General features: G+C 47.7%; 2 protein-coding genes across 3 annotated transcripts; one reads left to right on the top strand and one right to left on the bottom strand.

Annotated features, from left to right (window-relative positions):
* Nucleotides 1-3,430: 3,430 nt before the first annotated feature.
* On the bottom strand, nucleotides 3,431-8,725 carry DMRTC2 (DMRT like family C2). 2 transcript variants are annotated; one of them, XM_027514613.1, is made up of 9 exons: nucleotides 8,673-8,725; nucleotides 7,414-7,641; nucleotides 7,171-7,325; nucleotides 6,814-6,890; nucleotides 6,334-6,517; nucleotides 6,052-6,178; nucleotides 5,230-5,290; nucleotides 4,910-5,081; nucleotides 3,431-3,987 (listed from the first exon to the last, which is right to left on the bottom strand). In XM_027514613.1, exons 2-9 carry the CDS (start codon nucleotides 7,635-7,637, stop codon nucleotides 3,875-3,877), a joined length of 1,113 nt encoding a protein of 370 aa, XP_027370414.1. In that variant the 5' UTR covers nucleotides 7,638-7,641; nucleotides 8,673-8,725; the 3' UTR covers nucleotides 3,431-3,874. The 2 variants fall into 2 exon arrangements, with proteins under 2 accessions (XP_027370414.1, XP_027370415.1); XM_027514614.1 differs by lacking the exon at nucleotides 8,673-8,725 and having other exon boundaries at nucleotides 3,579-3,987; nucleotides 6,334-6,514; nucleotides 7,414-7,637.
* A 384-nt stretch (nucleotides 8,726-9,109) lies between these two features.
* On the top strand, nucleotides 9,110-18,681 carry LYPD4 (LY6/PLAUR domain containing 4). The gene is made up of 6 exons (XM_027514612.1): nucleotides 9,110-9,189; nucleotides 9,835-9,957; nucleotides 16,889-17,040; nucleotides 17,245-17,388; nucleotides 17,831-18,157; nucleotides 18,413-18,681. Exons 3-6 carry the CDS (start codon nucleotides 16,974-16,976, stop codon nucleotides 18,613-18,615), a joined length of 741 nt encoding a protein of 246 aa, XP_027370413.1. The 5' UTR covers nucleotides 9,110-9,189; nucleotides 9,835-9,957; nucleotides 16,889-16,973; the 3' UTR covers nucleotides 18,616-18,681.
* Nucleotides 18,682-19,177: the final 496 nt, after the last annotated feature.

Here is a 19,177-nt window from a genome sequence, read left to right as displayed (position 1 = left end):
ATGAAAAGGATGAGGGTCTATGTAGGGCATGGGTTATAGAATTGTCTATGTGAATATACGCTGGCGGCTGCAGAGCCAGCTACACAATGTGACAGGGATGCAGGATGAGGTCTCGTGGATCAGGCAGTGAGGGTTTGAGTAGAGAACTGGATGGGGGTAGGTGGTATGATGGTGCTACATTGGTCAAGGAGCATAGTCTGGAGGGGACCAGGTTCACACAGGACTGAGTGAAAGAGAGTGTGGATTCCCAAAGGGCACAATGTAAAAGGAGCTCCTGAAGTGGGTGTCTCTTTGGAGAGGAGCAGGATGATGCTTCAAATCTGGAAACTCATTGATTTCTGCAGAACACGAATGAGGATGATACATGAAGGAAGCTTAGAAGAGGGATGATTTACTCAGTACCCTGTTGGACCTGGGCAACACCTTTCCTCACCTGGTAATGGGTGCTAGGAAAGGGAGTGACATACGAGACAGTGCTTACAGTCTATTAGCTTTAATCTCCAAAGGCTTGTCAGAGGCCAAGAGCCCATTGGCTCCTCACAACTGCAAGTGAAGGATGCTTCAGCCATGTAGGAGCATGAACAATCTGTAAACCGGCCTTTTTCCCCACACCTGAGTTCTGCAGAGCCTCCACCTCTCTCCCTGGGGAAGTGGTTGGGGAAGCAATGGGGGCGCCCTGACAATTTGACAGACAAACTAGATCTAGCCAGGATTGTAAAAGGTCCTGCTAAGTCTGACAAGAAGGGGAGATGGGCTGCAGAGAAATGGGTCCATGAGGAGTGGCCTGCCCCCAGCTCCTTTCTCCAGTCTTCATCACTTTCTTTTTCCCCCTCCCTTTTCTCATGTCATCCTTTAACCTCAAATTATACTTTCTCTTTTACTGTTCCCAGCTGTGTGAGCTTGGTGTACTGGGGACCTTTGGTCAGCCCTGAATAGCAGGGTCTTAGCATGTTGCAATGCTTCCCTCCCCCATGATTGTAGAGCTTGGCTCTCTGTCACTGAGAGAGCATGGCACAAGGCTTAGGCAGGTCTGTTAAGGGGCAATCATACATCTAAGTTAAAACAAGGTCAGGGAAGGAAGGTGTAAACCGACTTAGGTTATCCTTTGGTTATCCTGCACTGAGTCCTAGTCCTGAGAAGTGTTAGAGATTTGTTGCTCTGTAATCTGTTAGAATTAGAAGCAACTCATCTTCTCAAGACCCCAAACTGGAAAACAGCAAGTTGTAATTGGATGCCATCACCATCAATTATCTTGAATAAAAAGAGGTGTGTAGGTAACATTAGGAAACAGAATCAGTGCCCAGGCAGAATCATCCTCCCAGGCATGAACTTTCTGTTTGGCCCTTTTAAGAGTGGGAATGGGGATGGGGGTCTCCAAATCTTAGTATCTTTGGAATAGCTCAACAGGTCACCACGTACTTGGAACAGTTCAAGAAGAAAAACTTGACAGCAGAGGACTAAGAAACAAATGTGAGTAAGATATTACTACTTACTGCTATCTTGAATGCAAAAGCAAAGACTTTTTGAAAAACCCTTGGGATGTCTGTCTGTCTCCTGAATTTTTCACTCTCTGTATTATAAAAATTATCTATTAATTGATTTATCCACCTGCAATGCAGGAGACCCAGGTTTGATTCCTGGGTTGGGAAGTTCCCATGGAGGAGGGCATGGCAACCCACTCTAGTATTCCTGCCTGGAGAATCCCCATGGACAGAGGAGCCTAGCGGCTTACATGGGGGTCACAAAGAGTTGGACACGACTGAGCAACTAAGCACAATTGATTTGGGCCTGGCAAGGAAAAGGAACCTTTCTTCAGTATTTGCCTACAAATTTTTCCTAAAATACTTGGACAAGTCATTTTCTCTCTTTAAGCTTGTTCCTTTGTTTGTAAAATCAGAGTAATCATGCATAGCTTACAGCGTTGCTGTGAGGATATGTGGGAATTGCATACAGTGAGTACTCAATAAATGATAATTGTCACCATGCTTTTATAGGTCCTTCAAATCTTAGATACATGAACCTCCCAAGTTTAGGAAAAACCTTTTATAAAGACTAATTTGATTATTCCTGTTCTGATTGGTCTCAGTCTCCCCATTATAAAAATATTATGTTAGATTAGCATTGGGGCTTCCCTGGTGGCTCAGCAGTAAAGAATCTGCCTGCAATGCAGGAGACGTGGGTTTGATCCTGTGGTTGGGAAGATCCCCTGGAGAAAGAAATGGCAACCCACTCCAGTATTCTTGTCGGGGAAAATCCCATGGACAGAGGAGCCTGGCAAGCTAGAGTCCATGGGGTCACAAAGAGTCAGACACGACATAGCAGCTAAACAACAGATGAGCATTTAAATTGGCATTCCATTGACCAAAGCTGGCCTGAAGGTATGCTTTGTTTGACCTACATAGGATTTACGCACAGCACAGGATTCAAAGAAAAACTGAGCCAGCATTTGAAAATTAAGAAATGTAAAACAGAAATCTAGTTTTCCAGCTTCTCTTAAAAAATCAGAAGATATGGCAGTACTGAGCCCACATTCCTGCCTGGCAACAATTCACTAGGGCTAAAAGGAAGCTGCCCCCTTAGGTGGGGCATGCATTCTCAGTTTGCCAGGGCTCCTCTGGCCTTCTTTACTCATTATATGATCTGTTTGGCCCTGTAGGTATTTCAACCTGTGCCCCTCTGAACAGCTGGAAACTGTCTATGCTTGGCACAGAGCAGTCACTTAATTATTCAATCAGTGAATCAACTACTGTGTTTCCCTACCACTCTTTCTTACCTGGCCATACAAAGAAATCCAAGTTTGTAGTTACTTGTGGTAGTTACTGAGTAAGTGACTTTCATTTTGAGGACTGAAGTGAACAAGTCCTTTCTGTCCCTCAGGATAGACTAGGTTCAGTTCAGTTCAGTCGCTCAGTCATGTCCGACTCTTTGCAACCCCATGAATCACAGCACGCCAGGCCTCCCTGTCCATCACCAACTCCCGGAGTTCACCCAAACTCATGTCCATCAAGTTGGTGATGCCATCCAACCATCTCATCCTCTGTTGTCCCCTTCTCCTCCTGCCCCCAATCCCTCCCAGCATCAGGGTCTTTTCCAATGAGTCAACTCTTAGCATTAGGTAGCCAAAGTATTGGAGTTTCAGCTTTAGCATCAGTCCTTCCAATGAACACCCAGGACTGATCTCCTTTAGGATGGACTGGTTGGATCTCCTTGCAGTCCAGGGGACTCTCAAGAGTCTTCTCCAACACCATAGTTCAAAAGCATCAATTCTTCAGCACTCAGCTTTCTTCACAGTCCAACTCTCACATCCATACATGACCACTGGAAAACCCATGGCCTTGACTAGACGGACCACTGTTGGCAAAGTAACGTCTCTGCTTTTAATATGCTATCTAGGTTAAGCTGTGGTAAAAAAACAACTCCCACATCTCAGTGGCTTAATACAATACTGGTTTATTTCTTGCTTACTCACACAAACCAAGACACAAAACGAAAATACTCTTCTGTTTTCACATGCATGGAGGCAGACATGAGTGCATAGGTATATACAGAATCACATGTCAAATGAATACCCTGGAACATGAACTCATGCAGAAATCTATTTAGATACTGGTTAGCTTAAACTGCACTTTCTTTTTGTTGGGGATTTTAAAAGGTCCCAGGACCCAAGGAAGGTAAGAGAATATCCACCTTTGGCCAAGGAGATGGCCATGCTACAAAAGGAACCAAAAGCTAACAAAGCACCTGAGAGCTTTAAAAGGGCCTGAAGCGTGTACTACATTAAATTCCATGCAGAAATCTGTGAGTAAAATACCAAATGTGCAATGCCTACAGGCTGCTGCTGCCCCCTACCCCAGGGGTCTCCACTTCTGGGCTTCTAGCTTAGGAGGGAAATGGATCCCAGTCGCCCAATATGCAGAGCCACGGAAGGGGCTGGGCTGGGCCGGAGAGAGGGCCCAACAGGCTGGAATCCTCTTCCTCCAGCAGCAGCTACAGGAAGGAAGGAAGAGGGCAAGACCAGGTCACATCCATCTCCCCTCCCAGCAAACCCTCCCTTTTTACCCCATCTAATATCCAGGCCCATCTTTGTTCACCTGGATTATAGCAAACACTTCCTCCTCACCGATTTTACCACTTCTAGTATTGCCTCATCCAACCCCTCCATCACAGCCACCATACTTATTTTTCTAAAGCTCAGAGTCTCTGAATACATCCCTGCCTAGCTCAGAAATATTCCCTTGTTCCCCTTCATGTATGGTTGCTTGTTTACCTCCATGATCAGAAGCCCTTCCAGACTCACCTGGTTCTTTCTCAGCAGTTCCTTCAGGCCAGTTTCCTCACCTGCACTGCATGCCCAACCCATCATTTTGGACAGGATAAATCTCAGCCTTCCCTTTCCCCATAGGTGTTTCTCACGCCTCAAGATTCTTGTAGCTCTCTTCGAGTTTATCACTAACTTTGTGAAAGCATCCAGGTTTTCCAAATAGGATGCCTTTAAAGGCAAGTTGCCAAATAGGAAACTGTTTAAAAGCAATTATTAAGGGTCCAGGCCAGACTCTTGATACCTCCTCAGTCCCTCTCCAGACTTCAGCAGGCACTGTGGGTCCAGAGAAGCCCTGGGCTGGAGTGAGGAGACCAGGCTTTACCACTGACTTGCTGTATACTCTCAGGCCTCTCTCAGGGCCTCACTTTCCTTGACATCAGGGCACTGGACATTTGCTTTTGAGCACACACAAAAATAAATTCACTGAATAACTCTCAACTGTAATCTAAGGGGCTAGGTTGAAAAGCGTGGGGCCTGGGATCTTCAACTTGCTGACCTCCTGATCTCCTTGGTTAGTCCCTGCTTGTTCCAGCACCTCTGTTTCTCAGTCATGCCTTTCCCATCCTTTCCTTTTAGAGAACAGGTTACCTGGTGGGCCACAAGGATGGAGCAGGGAGATCCAAGCAGGATTGGCGGGGCCAGGAGTCAGGCGGGGAGCCTGAGATGAATCTTTCAGTCCCACAAGAGCCTCAGCTGCCTCCCGCTGCAGCTGCCACTCTGAGGAGGCAGAGGTCCAGGTCAGGCGAGAGGGTCCGGGGGCCTGCAAAGGAGAGATGCAGACTGGGAATCCCTACTTCTGCCCACCCACCAGAGGCTCCCTGTCCCCGGTTACTTCATTATTCCCTACTCTTCCCTTCCCCAAGCTGAACTTCCTCCCAGGGTCCTGGATCCCACTTCTTTTTCAGGACCTGTGGCTGTAGCAGAAGAGGGTCTGGGGTGCCACAGGGCTGGAGTATCAGAGTTGAGCATCTGGAAATAAGGAAAAAAGATGCCAGGGTGATTAAACTCATTGACAGACATGTATACATGAAAAGAGGAACAGGATTTTGCTGTGTTCTGATCTGGGATTCTGAGTGCCTGTGGTCTTAGGTTTTGTGGCTTTGGGCAAGTCCCTCCTTCTGTTTGCCCTGCTTTGTTTTCTGTAAAATGGAAACGTTTTACAGCTTCTTACTCCCAGAGCTACTGTAAGGATTATGGGAAACAATTGGTGTCACTTTAAAAAACAATGGACAAAACACCTAGAGGGATTTGAATGATTGTTCCTGCCCTACCAGTGTCTGATTTTCTTCCCTCCCAGTTCCTTAATCCCCATGGAACTTGAGGAGCTTAGCCAACCTTTAGGAAACTTTGTCTAATGGCCTCTGGCCTCTCTCCTAGGCCTCTGAAGTTCTTACCATCATGTCCCCCGACCCCTCACGTCAGTAGGCAGTTCAACCCTATCTGTTTAAGCAGATTTAATAGCCACTATTTGTTTAAGGCCAAGGCTTGTGCTAAGTGTATTCAATATATTATTGCTAATTCTTAGTATTACCAAAAGATAGTACTGTCTTTGATTTACTAATAGGAGACAGGCTCAGAGAAGTAAAGATACTTGTACAAAGATTCATAGCTAGCCAGTTAGGAGAGCTCTGCCTCACACAATAGTCTTAGTCTTTTTCTTCATCATCTACTATGGTGTCCAGCACAGGGTTAGGCACATTACAAACACATGTCTTTTTCTCCCTACTCACGTGCGGGGCAGGGTAGAAGGCCCTTGGGATTCTCCAGAAAGAGGAGCTGTCAGTATTGGGTGAGATCCTGTGCAGGTTGGGAGAGGCCCATGAGTGGGCAGCCGGAGGGTGGTGCCAGGGTCAAAACCTAATGAGGAAAAGAGAATGCAAAGTATATAGTGTTCAGAGGTCACGGCTTCTGTCTTGCCTTTTCCTACCCTGTATCCTTTCGCTCTTCTCTTTCTGACACAGTGGTACACAGTCATTCAAATATCTGTTGAATTAATGTTGAATTCATCTTACCAGGGAAAGGATGCAGTGGGATAGCAGGTTCTTGGCACAGCAAGCGGCACACCACTGGGGTTGGCATGGAAAGGCCTGGAGGCAGCCAATGCCCAGGGGCCCAAGGGCCTGGAGGCATTGGAGTCCAGGGCAAAGGCAAGGCTTCTGGGGGACGACTGAGCAGCAGAGGGCCCCGAGAGTTCTCCTGCAATGGCAGGGAGCACGGGTTGAAGTCAAGTTTAAGGCTGGAGAAGGAATGTTCTAGGATAGAACTGGGGCCCCAAAACTTCAGAGCTTGAAGGGCTGCAAAATCCCACCCCATCATTTTGCCCATGGAATAGAAGTGATTTGCCCAAGATTACATAGCAAGTCAGGGCTGGACCTAGAACCCAGGTATTGTGGGCACAAAGGAAGGGATCTGGGCAGGGGCTAGGACAGGAGTCACTCCCTCAGGGCCCAAGGGGACCTTGTGCCACTGGGACTGGCACAGGCCTTCCTTACCTTTCCAGGAGATGTCAGTGCCAGTGGAACAACATGATGGGGAATCTGAGGCTGGGGAGCTATGTTCTCCTTTCCAGCTGTGAGGGACCAGGGAGAGCTTTGGGAAGCTCTTTCTCCTGAGTGCCTCCCACTCTAGCCCAAAATTGAATTTTTATCTCCCTCTGTCCCATTTCTACCCCCTGATCTCATTACATCCTTCCAACACTTAATCACATTTTACATTGGGCAGGGAGAGGCCCAGAGAACAGAAACTCCTTGCCCAAGATCATATATCAATTCAGTGGCAAGAGTGGGGCTCTTCTCCCTACTTAAGCTTTTCCTGCCTAAATTCCTCTGGCCACAGCCAGTGACACTTACAGTGGACCCCTGGTTGAGTGACTCCCTTCTTGACACGGCTGGGAGCTCTGGGAGGAGCTGCCCCTCTCATGAGTCCCTGGGTTAGGTGCCTCTTTAGCTGCGCCTCCTGCTGCCTACGCAAGGCCACCTGGGCAGCCATGACCCTTCGGCGCTCCCTAAAGAGGGGGAGTTGTGAGTCAAAAGTCAAGTCAGCCACCTTTTAGATGAGGCCCATCCTCTCCCTTCTCTGGATCTCATACTCACAAGATGAGGACACATTTGTGACACTCGCATGCCTGAAAGAGGCACAAGCGCTTGTGGCCCTTGAGGTGGGCAGTGACACCGTGGTTGCGGCAACGGGCACAGGTTGGAGAGCGACTGACAGCTCTCCTGGGGATAAGTTCCATGCCCTGGGGGGCTCTGGTTTCACCCCCTGTGGCAGAGTCTGAAGGGCAGTGGTGGACAGCAGGCATTTCACTGGGGTCCATGGATCTAGGGGCAGGAGTGGAGGGTCAGGGTGGCCACGTGGGTCCTGTCCTGACTGTCCTTCTTGCCTCTGGGAGACCACACCAGAAGGGTTTTCCCAGTTTGCCCATCCTGGGACTCAGCTGTCACCCTTGATTCTCCCCTGGCTCTCTCCCTTCTTCACCCTTCCTAGGGTATCCTCCTCTCCAAGAACCTCTCTCCTCTTTCCTTTCTTATGTATCTTTCGATCCAAACATTATTCTCTGCTCATCTGTACCTTCCCAAGCACATATACCAGTTTGGGGCACACTCAGGCACTCGCATGCCCCCTGCAACAGTTCTTACACTCCCCTTTTCATCACCACTCCATTCCCACGATTTTCCTGGCATCCTCTTCCGCAATTATCATCTTTCCCTCCTGCAGTTACCCAATTCCCACACATGCTTTCATGTTCCCCTTTCAATCCTTAACCCTCATGTGTGCCGTGCAATTCAACCTCTCCCTGCAGCCCTTTTAATCAGACCCCCTTGCACCCCAGTAAATATATCATTCTCAAGAATCCCTTGTCCCACTTTCAAGAATTATTTTAATTTCCTCAGCAAAGGCTTACTGAGCCCCTTCCACGTGCCAGGCCCTGATCTAGGCACAAAGACCACCCCCCCCCCCCACGGCCCAAATTCCTCTCTTGCACCCACACTCCTTCCAAACTAAGGCAAACCCGGCCATCACGCGCCTTCACCGACTCCCAACAAGTAGTCTCGAGCCTCCCGCTCCACCGCCCCACCGCCCCATTCAGCTGTTTCTCGCGCGCACCCCATTCTGGAGCTGTCCCCCCAAACGCTGGGTCCGCTGCCCCGCCCCGCTCCAGGGTCTCAGGGAGGGGGCGGGGCTCGGGGAGCGCACCCAGGGTCCGCGGGGCGGGGGAAAGGCAAAGGGGGCGCGAGGAGCGCGAGTAGGGAGGCGAGGGGATGCCTGGGGCGGGGAGTCCAGAGCAGGAGAGGGAGGGGAAGAGACATGGAGGGGGGGGACCGTGTTCGTCTCGTCAGTCCGGAGTTACCACAGCCTGGAGTAGAGTTAAGAGTCAATCTGGAGGAGGCGAAAGGAGGCTGTGAGGCAGTGGCGTGAGGAACGGCTGCGCTCGCACCACTTTTCCCGCCCCTTCTCGAAAGGACCAATGAACTTCAAGCGGCGTCTCCGGCGCTGAGGAGACCGACCAATGCGGTTCAAGATCTTGCACTGACAGCCCGCCCCTTTACCTCCGGTCCGCTTCTCCTCGCGCGGGACTATCAATCCAGCCAATAGCGCGTCGAGTTGAGTCTCGCATTTATCCCTTCTCCTTGTGATTTGCCTTCCCAAATTGTTCTTCCCCTTTTGGGAGAGGTGGCCAATGGGGCGTCGAGTACCACTTCCAGTACAAAGCTGGCCCCGCCCCCAGGAACGGCCGCCTGGCCGGGCCTCCCGGGAACGTTGATCTGGACGCATCGGCGCATGCGCAGTTTCGTCCTCCGGCCTGAGCTGCACCGCCCCGCCTCTGGAGCATTTGGTGGCCAGGACTTGGCTTTTCACTACGTGGCGTGTGTTTTTTCGCTTCTCTCCCACTCCCCGAACTCAATCTACATTTCTCTTATGTTCCCCAACCTGTGATATCCTTGTTTCCCTCCCGGGTCCCACCTTCTAACGTTGTGGCCCTTTCCTTGTGTCTCTTATTGGCTGTGTTCATGCTGATTTCCCTAAATTTGACGTTTTCCTTCTCTGGAGTCTCTCTCTTTGCCTGTTCATCCTGCTGATTTTCGAAACCCTTTCTCCACATGCCTCATCCCCTCATAGTCTGTCCCTCTTCCCCTCCTATCCCCGTCTTTGGTTCCCGAGATACTTCTGTGATTTTTCTTTTTAACCTTTTCCACCCTCTGTGTTCATCTTCCTCCCGGATTTCACCCCATTCGCTGGCCTCCATTCTGTAATTGTAGCCTATTAGACCCATCTCACGGTTTCCCCACCCCCATCCTCTGTGTTGTCCCCTTTTCTCTATGTATCCCGCCCTGTCCCCTTTTCTGTCTTTGAGCCTCTCAGATAGTCTCCTTCCTGCCCCAGACTTTGTGCCCAACTTCTCATTTTTCTGCCACTCCCAATTGTGCTCTCTCTGCTGCTCATCCTCTGTCTCCCTGCAAGTTTCCGTTCCATTAATTTGCTCCTCTTTCTCAGTGTGGTTTCTCTTGTAGGAATGGTGTCTCCTCTGACCACTACTTCAACCCTTTTTCCTTGAGGATTTTATTCCAGTCTTTTCTGGTTGTGTCTGGCTTGTACTCAGATTGCTGGGGCCTGTGGTTTTGCATTCCAGGCAGGTGTGTGCCCTGTCCCCTGCTCGGTCAAACTCCTTTGATCCTTTGTCTGCCTTCATTCCCCCTTTCCATGTCCCATCTTTTCTGCTGGTCTTGGCTTCTTGGTTTGCTGCAGATTTCTGGGTTACGCATCCTTTGTGTCAGGTATTCTGGTCAGAAAAGTGTGGCAGAAGTGACCTCTATCTGGACTGCTGTGCAGGGGAGCAGTACTAGACAAAATTGGAAAGGTTGTTTGGGGCCCATCTAAGGGATGAAGGGTGGCCTGTGTGTGGGAGGCTTGAATGCCAGCTAAAGAGATTGACCTTGATCTTTTAGATAGTGGAGAGAGAGAGATGGGGGGGCAGGGGGGCAACATTTTGGAGAGCTTAGCACTTGCCTGGCACTTTATGCTAATAATCTTAATAATGAGTCTATGAGATATATTTTTAATATGTTTTATGAATGAGTTCAATAAGAGGCACAAGATCACACAGCTAGTCAGTGGAGAGGTAAAGATTCCAACCTTGGTCTGTCTTTGAGTTCAAAGTCTTAAGAACTTTGTACTACCTACAGCATTTTATTAATTTCCAGTAATCCCCAGTTCCCCACTTTTATTCCCTAACTGTCCCACAGGTGCTCATTTCAGATGGCACATGCATATCTCTTTTAGTCTGCGTGTGTTCTTGGCAAGATGTGCAGTGTTTTATATGCATGATGTTTTTAACTTATGCAAGTGACATTGTTTATTATTAAAAATAATCAGCACAGTGTTTTTATGATCCATCCATGTGCATGTGATGTGTACAGCTAACCAGCTGCTTCTAACTAGTGCATGATATTCCATGGTATACATCCCCTGTGTGTTATGTATTCACTTGGTCTCAGGGAGGGATGCCCATGTTGCCTTCAGCTCACTATCCCCACCATACTGCCACATCCTTTTATGTATTCTTTTGTAGTTGAAGGTGGAAATCCCTGTCTTGTGTACCTAGGATATTCCAGAAATAACTATTCATAAACCTAATTTTATACTGTTCATGGGGTTCTCAAGGCAACAATACTGAAGTGGTTTGCCATTCCCTTCTCCAGTGACCCCTGATAGCTCAATTGGTAAAGAATCCACCTGCAATGCAGGAGACCCTGGTTCGATTCCTGGGTCGGGAAGATCCCCTGGAGAAGGGAAAGGCTACCCACTCCAGTATTCTGGCCTAGAGAATTCCATGGACAGTCCATGGAGTCGCAAAGAGTTGGACATGACTGGGCCACTTTCAGTTTCTCCAGTGAACCACATTCTGTCAGACCTCTTCACCATGACCCATCTGTCTTGGGTGGCCTCACAAGGCATGGCTTAGTTTCATTGAGTTAGACAATGCTGTGGTTCATGTGATCAGATTGGCTAGTTTTCTGTGATCGTGGTTTCAGTGTGTCTGCCCTCTGATGCCCTCTCTCAACACCTACCATCTTACTTGGGTTTCTCTTACCTTGGACGTGGGATATCTCTTCACGGCTGCTCCAGCAAAGTGCAGCCATTGCTCCTTAACTTGGACGAGGCGTATCTCCTCACGGTCGTCCCTCCTGACCTTGTAAATGGAATAGCTCCTCTTGGCCCTCCTGTGCCCGCACAGCTGCCGCTCAAGGCAAAATGATAGGATACTGAAAGAGGAATTCCCCAGGTCAGTAGGTGCCCAATATGCTACTGGAGATCAGTGGAGAAATAACTCCAGAAAGAATGAAGGGATGGAGCCAAAGCAAAAACAACACCCAGTTGTGGATGTGACTGGTGATGGAAGCAAGGTCCAATGCTGTAAAGAGCAATATTGCATAGGAATCTGGAATATTAGGTCCATGAATCAAGGCAAATTGGAAGTGGTCAAACAGGAGATGGCAAGAATGAATGTCAACATTCTAGGAATCAGCAAACTAAGATAGACTGGAATGGGTGAATTTAACTTAGATGATCATTATATCTACTACTGTGGGCAGGAGTCCCTTAGAAGAAATGGAGTAGCCATCATGGTCAACAGAAGAGTCCAAAATGCAGTACTTGAATGCAATCTCAAAAACGACAGAATGATCTCTGTTCATTTCCAAGGCAAACCATTCAATATCATGGTAAACCAAGCCTATGCCCCAACCAGTAACACTGAAGAAGATGAAGTTGAATGGTTCTATGAAGACCTCCAAGACCTTTTAGAACTAACACCCAAAAAAGATGTCCTTTTAATTATAGGGGACAGGAATGCAAAAGTAGGAAGTCTAGAAACACCTGGAGTAACAGGCAAATTTGGCCTTGGAGTACAGAATGAAGCAGGGTGAAGGCTAATAGAGTTTTGCCAAGAGAACGCATTGGTCATAGAAAACACCCTCTTCCAACAACACAAGAGAAGACTCTACACATGGACATCACCAGATGGTCAACACCGAAATCAGATTGATTATATTCTTTGCAGCCAAAGATGGAGAAGGTCTATACAGTCAGCAAAAACAAGACAGGGAGCTGACCGTGGCTCAGATCATGAACTCCTTATTGCCAAATTCAGACTGAAATTAAAGAAAGTAGGGAAAACCACTAGACCATTCAGGTATGACCTAAATCAAATCCCTTATGATCATACAGTGGAAGTGAGAAATAGATTTAAGGGACTAGATCTGATAGAGTGTGTGATAAACTATGGACGGAGGTTCGTGGCATTGTACAGGAGACAGGGATCAAGACCATCCCCATGGAAAAGAAATGCAAAAAAGCAAAATGGCTGAGGAGCCCTTACAAATAGCTATGAAAAGAAGAGAAGCGAAAAGCAAAGGAGAAAAGGAACGATATAAGCATCTGAATGCAGAGTTCCAAAGAATAGCAAGGAGAGATAAGAAAGCCTTCCTCAGCGATCAATGCAAAGAAATAGAGGAAAACAACAGAATGGGAAAGACTAGGGATCTCTTCAAGAAAATCAGAGATACCAAGGGAACAATTTATGCAAAGATGGGCTCGATAAAGGACAGAAATAGTATGGACCTAACAGAAGCAGAAGATATTAAGAAGAGGTGGCAAGAATACACAGAAGAACTGTACAAAAAAGATCTTCACGACCCAGATAATCACGATGGTGTGATCACTGACCTAGAGCCAGACATCCTGGAATGCAAAGTCAAGTGGGCCTTAGAAAGCATCACTGTGAACAAAGCTAGTGGAGGTGATGGAATTCTAGTTGAGCTATTTAAAATCCTGAAAGATGATGCTGTGAAAGTGCTGCACTCAATATGCCAGCAAATTTGGAAAACTCAGCAGTAGCCACAGGACTGGAAAAGGTCAGTTTTCATTCCAATCCCAAAGAAAGGCTATGCCAAAGAATGCTCAAACTACAGCACAATTGCACTCATCTCACACGCTAGTAAAGTAATGCTTAAAATTCTCCAAGTCAGGTTTCAGCAATACATGAACCGTGAACTTCCAGATGTTCAAGCTGGTTTTAGAAAGGGCAGAGGAATCAGAGATCAAATTGTCAACATCTGCTGGATCATTGAAAAAGCAAGAGAGTTCCAGAAAAACATCTATTTCTGCTTTATTGACTATGCCAAAGCCTTTGTGTGGATCACTATAAACTGTGGAAAATTCTTCAAGAGATGGGAATACCAGACCACCTGACCTGTCTCTTGAGAAACCTATATGCAGGTCAGGAAGCAACAGTTAGAACTGGACATGGAACAACAGACTGGTTCCAAGTAGGAAAAGGAGTACGTCAAGGCTGTATATTGTCACCCTGCATATTTAACTTCTATGCAGAGTACATCATGAGAAACGCTGGGCTGGAAGAAGCACAAGCTGGAATCAAGATTGCCGGGAGAAATATCAATAACCTCAGATATGCAGATGACACCACCCTTATGGCAGAAAGTGAAGAAGAACTCAAAAGCCTCTTGATGAAGGTGAAAGAGGAGAGTGAAAAAGTTGGCTTAAAGCTCAACATTCAGAAAATTAAAATCATGGCATCTGGTCCCATCACTTGATGGCAAATAGATGGGGAAACAGTGGAAACAGTGTCAGACTTTATTTTTCTGGTTTCCAAAATCACTGCTGATGGTGACTGCAGCCATGAAATTAAAAGACGCTTACTCCTTGGAAGGAAAGTTATGACCAACCTAGGTAGCATATTGGAGAAGGCAATGGCAACCCACTCCAGTACTCTTGCCTGGAAAATCCCATGGGCAGAGGAGCCTGGTAGGCTGCAGTCCATGGGGTCTCAAAGAGTTGGACACGACTGAGCGACTTCCCTTTCACTTTTCACTTTCATGCATTGGAGAAGGAAATGGCAACCCACTCCAGTGTTCTTGCCTGGAGAATCCCAGGGATGGTGTAGCCTGGTGGGCTGCCATCTCTGGGGTCGCACAGAGTCGGATACGACTGAAGCAACTTAGCAGCAGCAGCAGCAGCAGCAGATAGCATATTAAAAAGCAGAGACATTACTTTGCCAACAAAGGTCCATCTAGTCAAGGCTATGGTTTTTCCAGTGGTCATATATGGATGTGAGAGTTGGACTGTGAAGAAAGCTGAGCGCCGAAGAATTGATGCTTTTGAACTGTGGTGTTGGAGAAGACTCTTGAGAGTACCTTGGACTGCAAGGACATCCAACCAGTCCATCCTAAAGGAGATCAGTCCTGGGTGTTCATTGGAAGGACTGATGTTGAAGCTGAAACTCCAGTACTTTGGCCACCTCATGCGAAGAGTTGACTCATTGGAAAGGACTCTGATGCTGGGAAGGGTTGGGGGCAGGAGGAGAAGGAGATAACAGAGGATGAGATGGCTGGATGGCATCACCGACTCGATGAACATGAGTTTGGGTAAACTCTGGGAGTTGGTGTTGGACAGGGAGGCCCGGCGTGCTGCAGTTCATAGGGTCACAAAGAGTTGGACACGACTGAGTGACTGAATTGAACTGAACTGAAAACTAATTTGGCTAAGTATTGCCAGACTTCTTACAATGAATGATACTTTGGGCTTGAGACACTGATCAGAACCCTTGGCGCCTCCATTCTTCAGGGTCCAGAAGAGGACCCTATCCCTGGCCACAACTACCCCATAAGCACCAATGCACAAGGGACTCTCCAGCCCCATAGTTCTACCAACATTCGTATTTTTCCAGCTTTCTGCTCTCTTGTCAGTCTGGTAGATGCTCGTTTGAATACACTGAATTTCTATGATTATTGTTGAGCACGAGTGTTTCTTCTTGTGCTTGTTAGCCTTTCTGGTTTGCTTTTCTGAGAATTGAGAATTGCCTCTTCAAATACTTGGCCTATTTCCCTACTGAAATTTTTCTCTTTTTCTTATCAATTTGCCTGAGATCCTTGTCCATTCTTATTGGCTTAAGACTTTGCCTACACTTTTGTGACCATTTTGGCGTTTCATATTATTTTAGAAATTTATCCACTTATGAAGTGGATATATTTAAAATTTGTAAGTGTAGACTTGTTTTTTAAATATATATTTTAAGAAATTTATTTTTGGCTGCATTGGGTCTTCGTTGCGACATGAGGTTTCTTCGTTTTGTGGCTTCTCTCTAGTTGTAGTGCTTGGGCACTAGAGTGCATGGGCTCAGTAGCTCTGCAGCATGTGGGGTCTTAGTTCCCTAGCCAGAGATCAAACCTATGTCTTCTGCATTGGAAGGCAGATTCATTGGACCACCAGGGAAGTACCAAATGTGGAGTTGTTAATGACAGTTTTATTATTCTCAGAACGTATGATGTCTTTCAGTTCTTATTTTTCATTCCGCATTTTATTTGTATCTTTTCTCTTTTTTTTTTTTTCTTGAGTAGATTTGCTGGAGGATTATCTTAGTAATAGTGTCAAAGAATGAATGTTAGTTTTTTGTAAATAGTTTTTGTAATCAATTTCATTGATTTCTGGTCATCATTTTTATTCCTTTTTGGGAAGGTTGCTTTGTTGTCCCTTGTATAACTTCTTGAGTTAATTCATAAGCATATTTTATAATTCTTATTGTTTCTTTATAAATGTACTTAAATTATAAATTTACTTCTAAATATTGATTTAGAAATCATTGTCCAATTAAAAAAACACTTTGATTGTGAAATTATTATTAGCTCACAAGAAGTTGCAAAAGTTGCAACTTCTTCTGGTTCCCCATAGGGACATTCTGTATGACTGTAGTAAATGAGCAGGAAATTAACATTGGTACAGTACTCTTGGGGCTTTTCTGGTTGCTCAGTGGTAAACAATCCCGCCGCAATGCAGGAGATGTGGGTTTGATCCCTGGGTTGGGAAGATCCCTTGGAGAAGGAAATGGCAACCTCCGGTGTTTTGCCCAAGAAATCCCATGGACTCCTCCCCCAGAGGAGCCTGGGAGGGCTACAGTCCATCAGTTTAGTTCAGTTCAGTCAGTCACTCGGTCGTGTCTGACTCTTTGCGACCCCATGGACTGCAGCACACCAGGCTTCCCTGTCCATCTATAGTCCATAGAGTTGCAAAAGAATCTGACATGACTGAGTGACTAAACAACAACACCACTTTTAACTAAATTACAGACCTTATTCAGTTTTCATCAGATTTTACACGCACGTGTGTGTGTGTGTGTGTGTGTGTGTGTGTGTGAGACATGTAGCATATTTGCTATTATTCAGTACTAAATACTTTCTCATTTCTTTTTTTAAGTCAGGGGTTACTTAGTAATACATCAGTTGACTGTCATGCATTTGTTGTTCTGATCTCATTGTCTCTGGATGGAGAACAGCCTACATAAATAGTTATCCTTTGAATAAGCCACGTTTCTCTGCTCGGCACCATTTCCAATGGCAGAAACTAAGCGGGAGAGTGAGAGTCAGGATTTGAGAAGCTCACGGAGTGGGTTCAGGTTAGGCTGGAGGAAAGACCATGGAGATGAAGACCTGTGTCCCAGAAAGTCTCAGGGAGCCTATGTCACAGGAACTGATAATCAACTTTCTGCTTCAGAAACAGTGATCTAGAGGCCAACAAGAACGGAATTTGAGACCTAGATTGAAATTGGTTCCAGAATCCAGGACCCAAACACAGGACCATGGGACCCCAGCATCTCAGCCCCATGCAACTGCTCTGTCTCCTGGGGGCCATTTCCTCTCTGCCTTGTATGTCCTGTGGGGCTGGATGCTTCAGGACCCTCTTGGCTGGGGAGGATGGGGGGCCTGGATTCCTGTCACTGGGGGAGGGAAAGCTGCCTATCTGGGTCCCTCAGGGGACAAGATCTGTGGAGGCTGAGCTCTTGATTTGCAGCTCAAGGGTTGAGAAGGCAATGTGAGGAGCAGTTGACCAGATAAAGATTCTCTCTTTAGGGGCTGAAGCTCTTCTGTGCTATGAAGCGACATCTTCACTCTTCAGAGCTGTAGGTCTCCATAGGTGGCAATGGTTTCTGTTGAGGAGCATGGTGTGCAAACTGAATGAGGGCTGTGAGGAGACGCTGGTGTTCATCGAGGCAGGTGGGCGGGGGTGACTTTGCTGCATTGTTTTGGCTTGGTCTTCTGACCCCTACTTCCCTTCCCAGCACCCAGGGACTCTGGACTTCAGTTCCAGATATTTATCTTTGGGAACAACATCCAGACACCAGCAGGAGAGGGGCAGGACCCAGCTGGTTGTGCTGTGGGCTGGATAAGAGGGCAGAATGGAGGTGGGAGAGAAGACAAGTTTGGGACACACGGGAGAGAGGAGCAGACGGGCTCCTCCTGTGGAGAGAGGAGTGAGGACAGGCAGATAAAACCTGGGAGATCTGAGCAGCGAATGGACAGTAGGGGAGATGCAAAGCTGGTGGTGGGGCAGAGTGAGCAGCAAGGGCAGGGTGGGGTGGGGTGGGGTGGGGGTGGGAGGTTGGACTGGGTGTGGCCAACGACACTGATCAGAGCTCTCCAATCTTTTGCTCTGCAGGGACCAGAAAGGGAATCCTGGGTTTTAAAGGCTGCAGCCCAGCCTCATCTTACCCCCCGCAAGTCTCCTACCTGGTTTCGCCACCTGGATTGTCCATCGCCTCCTATAGCCGGGTCTGCCGGACCTATCTGTGCAATAACCTCACCAACATGAATGCTATATTGCACCTCAAGGCCAGGACTCCCAAGACTTTAAAATCTTCTTCCCACAGTTGCCCAACTTGTGTGGGCGAGCACTCTAAGAGCTGCCTCCCAAATTTTGTCTCCAGTGAGTCTTGCCCCAGAGACGCTACCAAGTGTTACAGTTCCACGGTGAAAGTCCAGGCAGGTGAGAGGACAGAGACTTTCTCTCTCAGATGCCCGCTCCGTGCCTGCTGCCTCTCCATCCCTGAGGGAGGCGGGTGGGGCTTGGGGAGGTGCTGGGGGTCGTGGTGCAGAATTCCAAGGAGAACAGGGGAAGGTGCCTGATGCCGGGTCTTTGGAGGGGTGAGCAGGGGTCCTGGTTGGTGAGGGGTGTCTGGAAGGAGGGGCAGGACGCTTGCATTTTGAAAGTGTCCCTGACTGCCCCCTCTCTTCCTTGCAGGGTTTCTTAATACCACCTTCCTCCTCATGGGCTGTGCTCGTGAACATACCAGCGTTTTCGCCCATTTTCACCATATTGGGAGCATCAGAGTGACTGAGGTCATCAACATTGTAGAGAAGGCCCTGTTTACTGGTGCAGGGACCCCTTGTCGGAGTCCTTCTTGGGGTATCCTCTTAGGCCTCCTGTTTGCCTTCAAGGGCTGAGGATCTAGCTGGACCAGACCAACACCCCTCCCTTTTCACAGAGCCAAATAAAGTTACAGAGTTGCATTTCTGCCTTGTCTTGTGGGCCATGAGGGTTGTGGGGTTGTGAAAGAGCTGAAGAGATGGGGGGGCAGGCAGAGGGGAGGGACAGGCAAAGTGCAGTCCTCACTCTGAAGTGAGCAGGGTGCTCTGGGAGGAGGATCATTGGCAAAGTGACAGAACCATGGCCAGCGTGCTGGAGGAACCCAAACGCTCCCCTTTTCCCCCTGGGAGCATTAGTTCCAGCTTGGGTTCAGCCATTGACTTTGAGATCCTGGCCAAATCTCCTCTATTTTCTGGGCCTCCATTTCCTCCCCTTTAAAATCAAGGCTTGGGACCTCCCTGGCAGTCCAACGGCTGAGACGCTGTGTTCACAATGCAGAGGCCTGGCTTTGATTCCTGGTCGGGGAACTGGATTCCACAGGCCGCAACTAAGAGTTCACATGTTGCTACTGAAGATCCCACAAGCTGCAACAAAAACTGAGGATCTAGTGTGCTGCAACTGAACCGGTGCAGCCAGATA

Source organism: Bos indicus x Bos taurus, chromosome 18 (genome assembly GCF_003369695.1).
Source record: "Bos indicus x Bos taurus breed Angus x Brahman F1 hybrid chromosome 18, Bos_hybrid_MaternalHap_v2.0, whole genome shotgun sequence".
Lineage (NCBI taxonomy): Eukaryota > Metazoa > Chordata > Mammalia > Artiodactyla > Bovidae > Bos > Bos indicus x Bos taurus.
The sequence above is the reverse complement of the archived record's forward strand: the minus strand, read 5'-3'. Positions and strand labels throughout refer to the sequence as shown.

Bases quoted from the DNA above. Each gene is read 5' to 3' on its own strand.
- DMRTC2 (XM_027514613.1), bottom strand. From the start codon at position 7,637: ATGGACCCCAGTGAAATGCCTGCTGTCCACCACTGCCCTTCAGACTCT. The intron at 7,326-7,413 runs GTGAGTATGAGA...CCCCCTCTTTAG, and splicing joins CACAAATGTGTCCTCATCTT to GGAGCGCCGAAGGGTCATGG. The intron at 6,518-6,813 runs GTAAGGAAGGCC...CTGCCATTGCAG, and splicing joins CACTGACATCTCCTGGAAAG to GAGAACTCTCGGGGCCCTCT.
- LYPD4 (XM_027514612.1), top strand. From the start codon at position 16,974: ATGGGACCCCAGCATCTCAGCCCCATGCAACTGCTCTGTCTCCTGGGG. The intron at 17,041-17,244 runs GTATGTCCTGTG...TTCTCTCTTTAG, and splicing joins GGCCATTTCCTCTCTGCCTT to GGGCTGAAGCTCTTCTGTGC. The intron at 18,158-18,412 runs GTGAGAGGACAG...TCTTCCTTGCAG, and splicing joins CACGGTGAAAGTCCAGGCAG to GGTTTCTTAATACCACCTTC.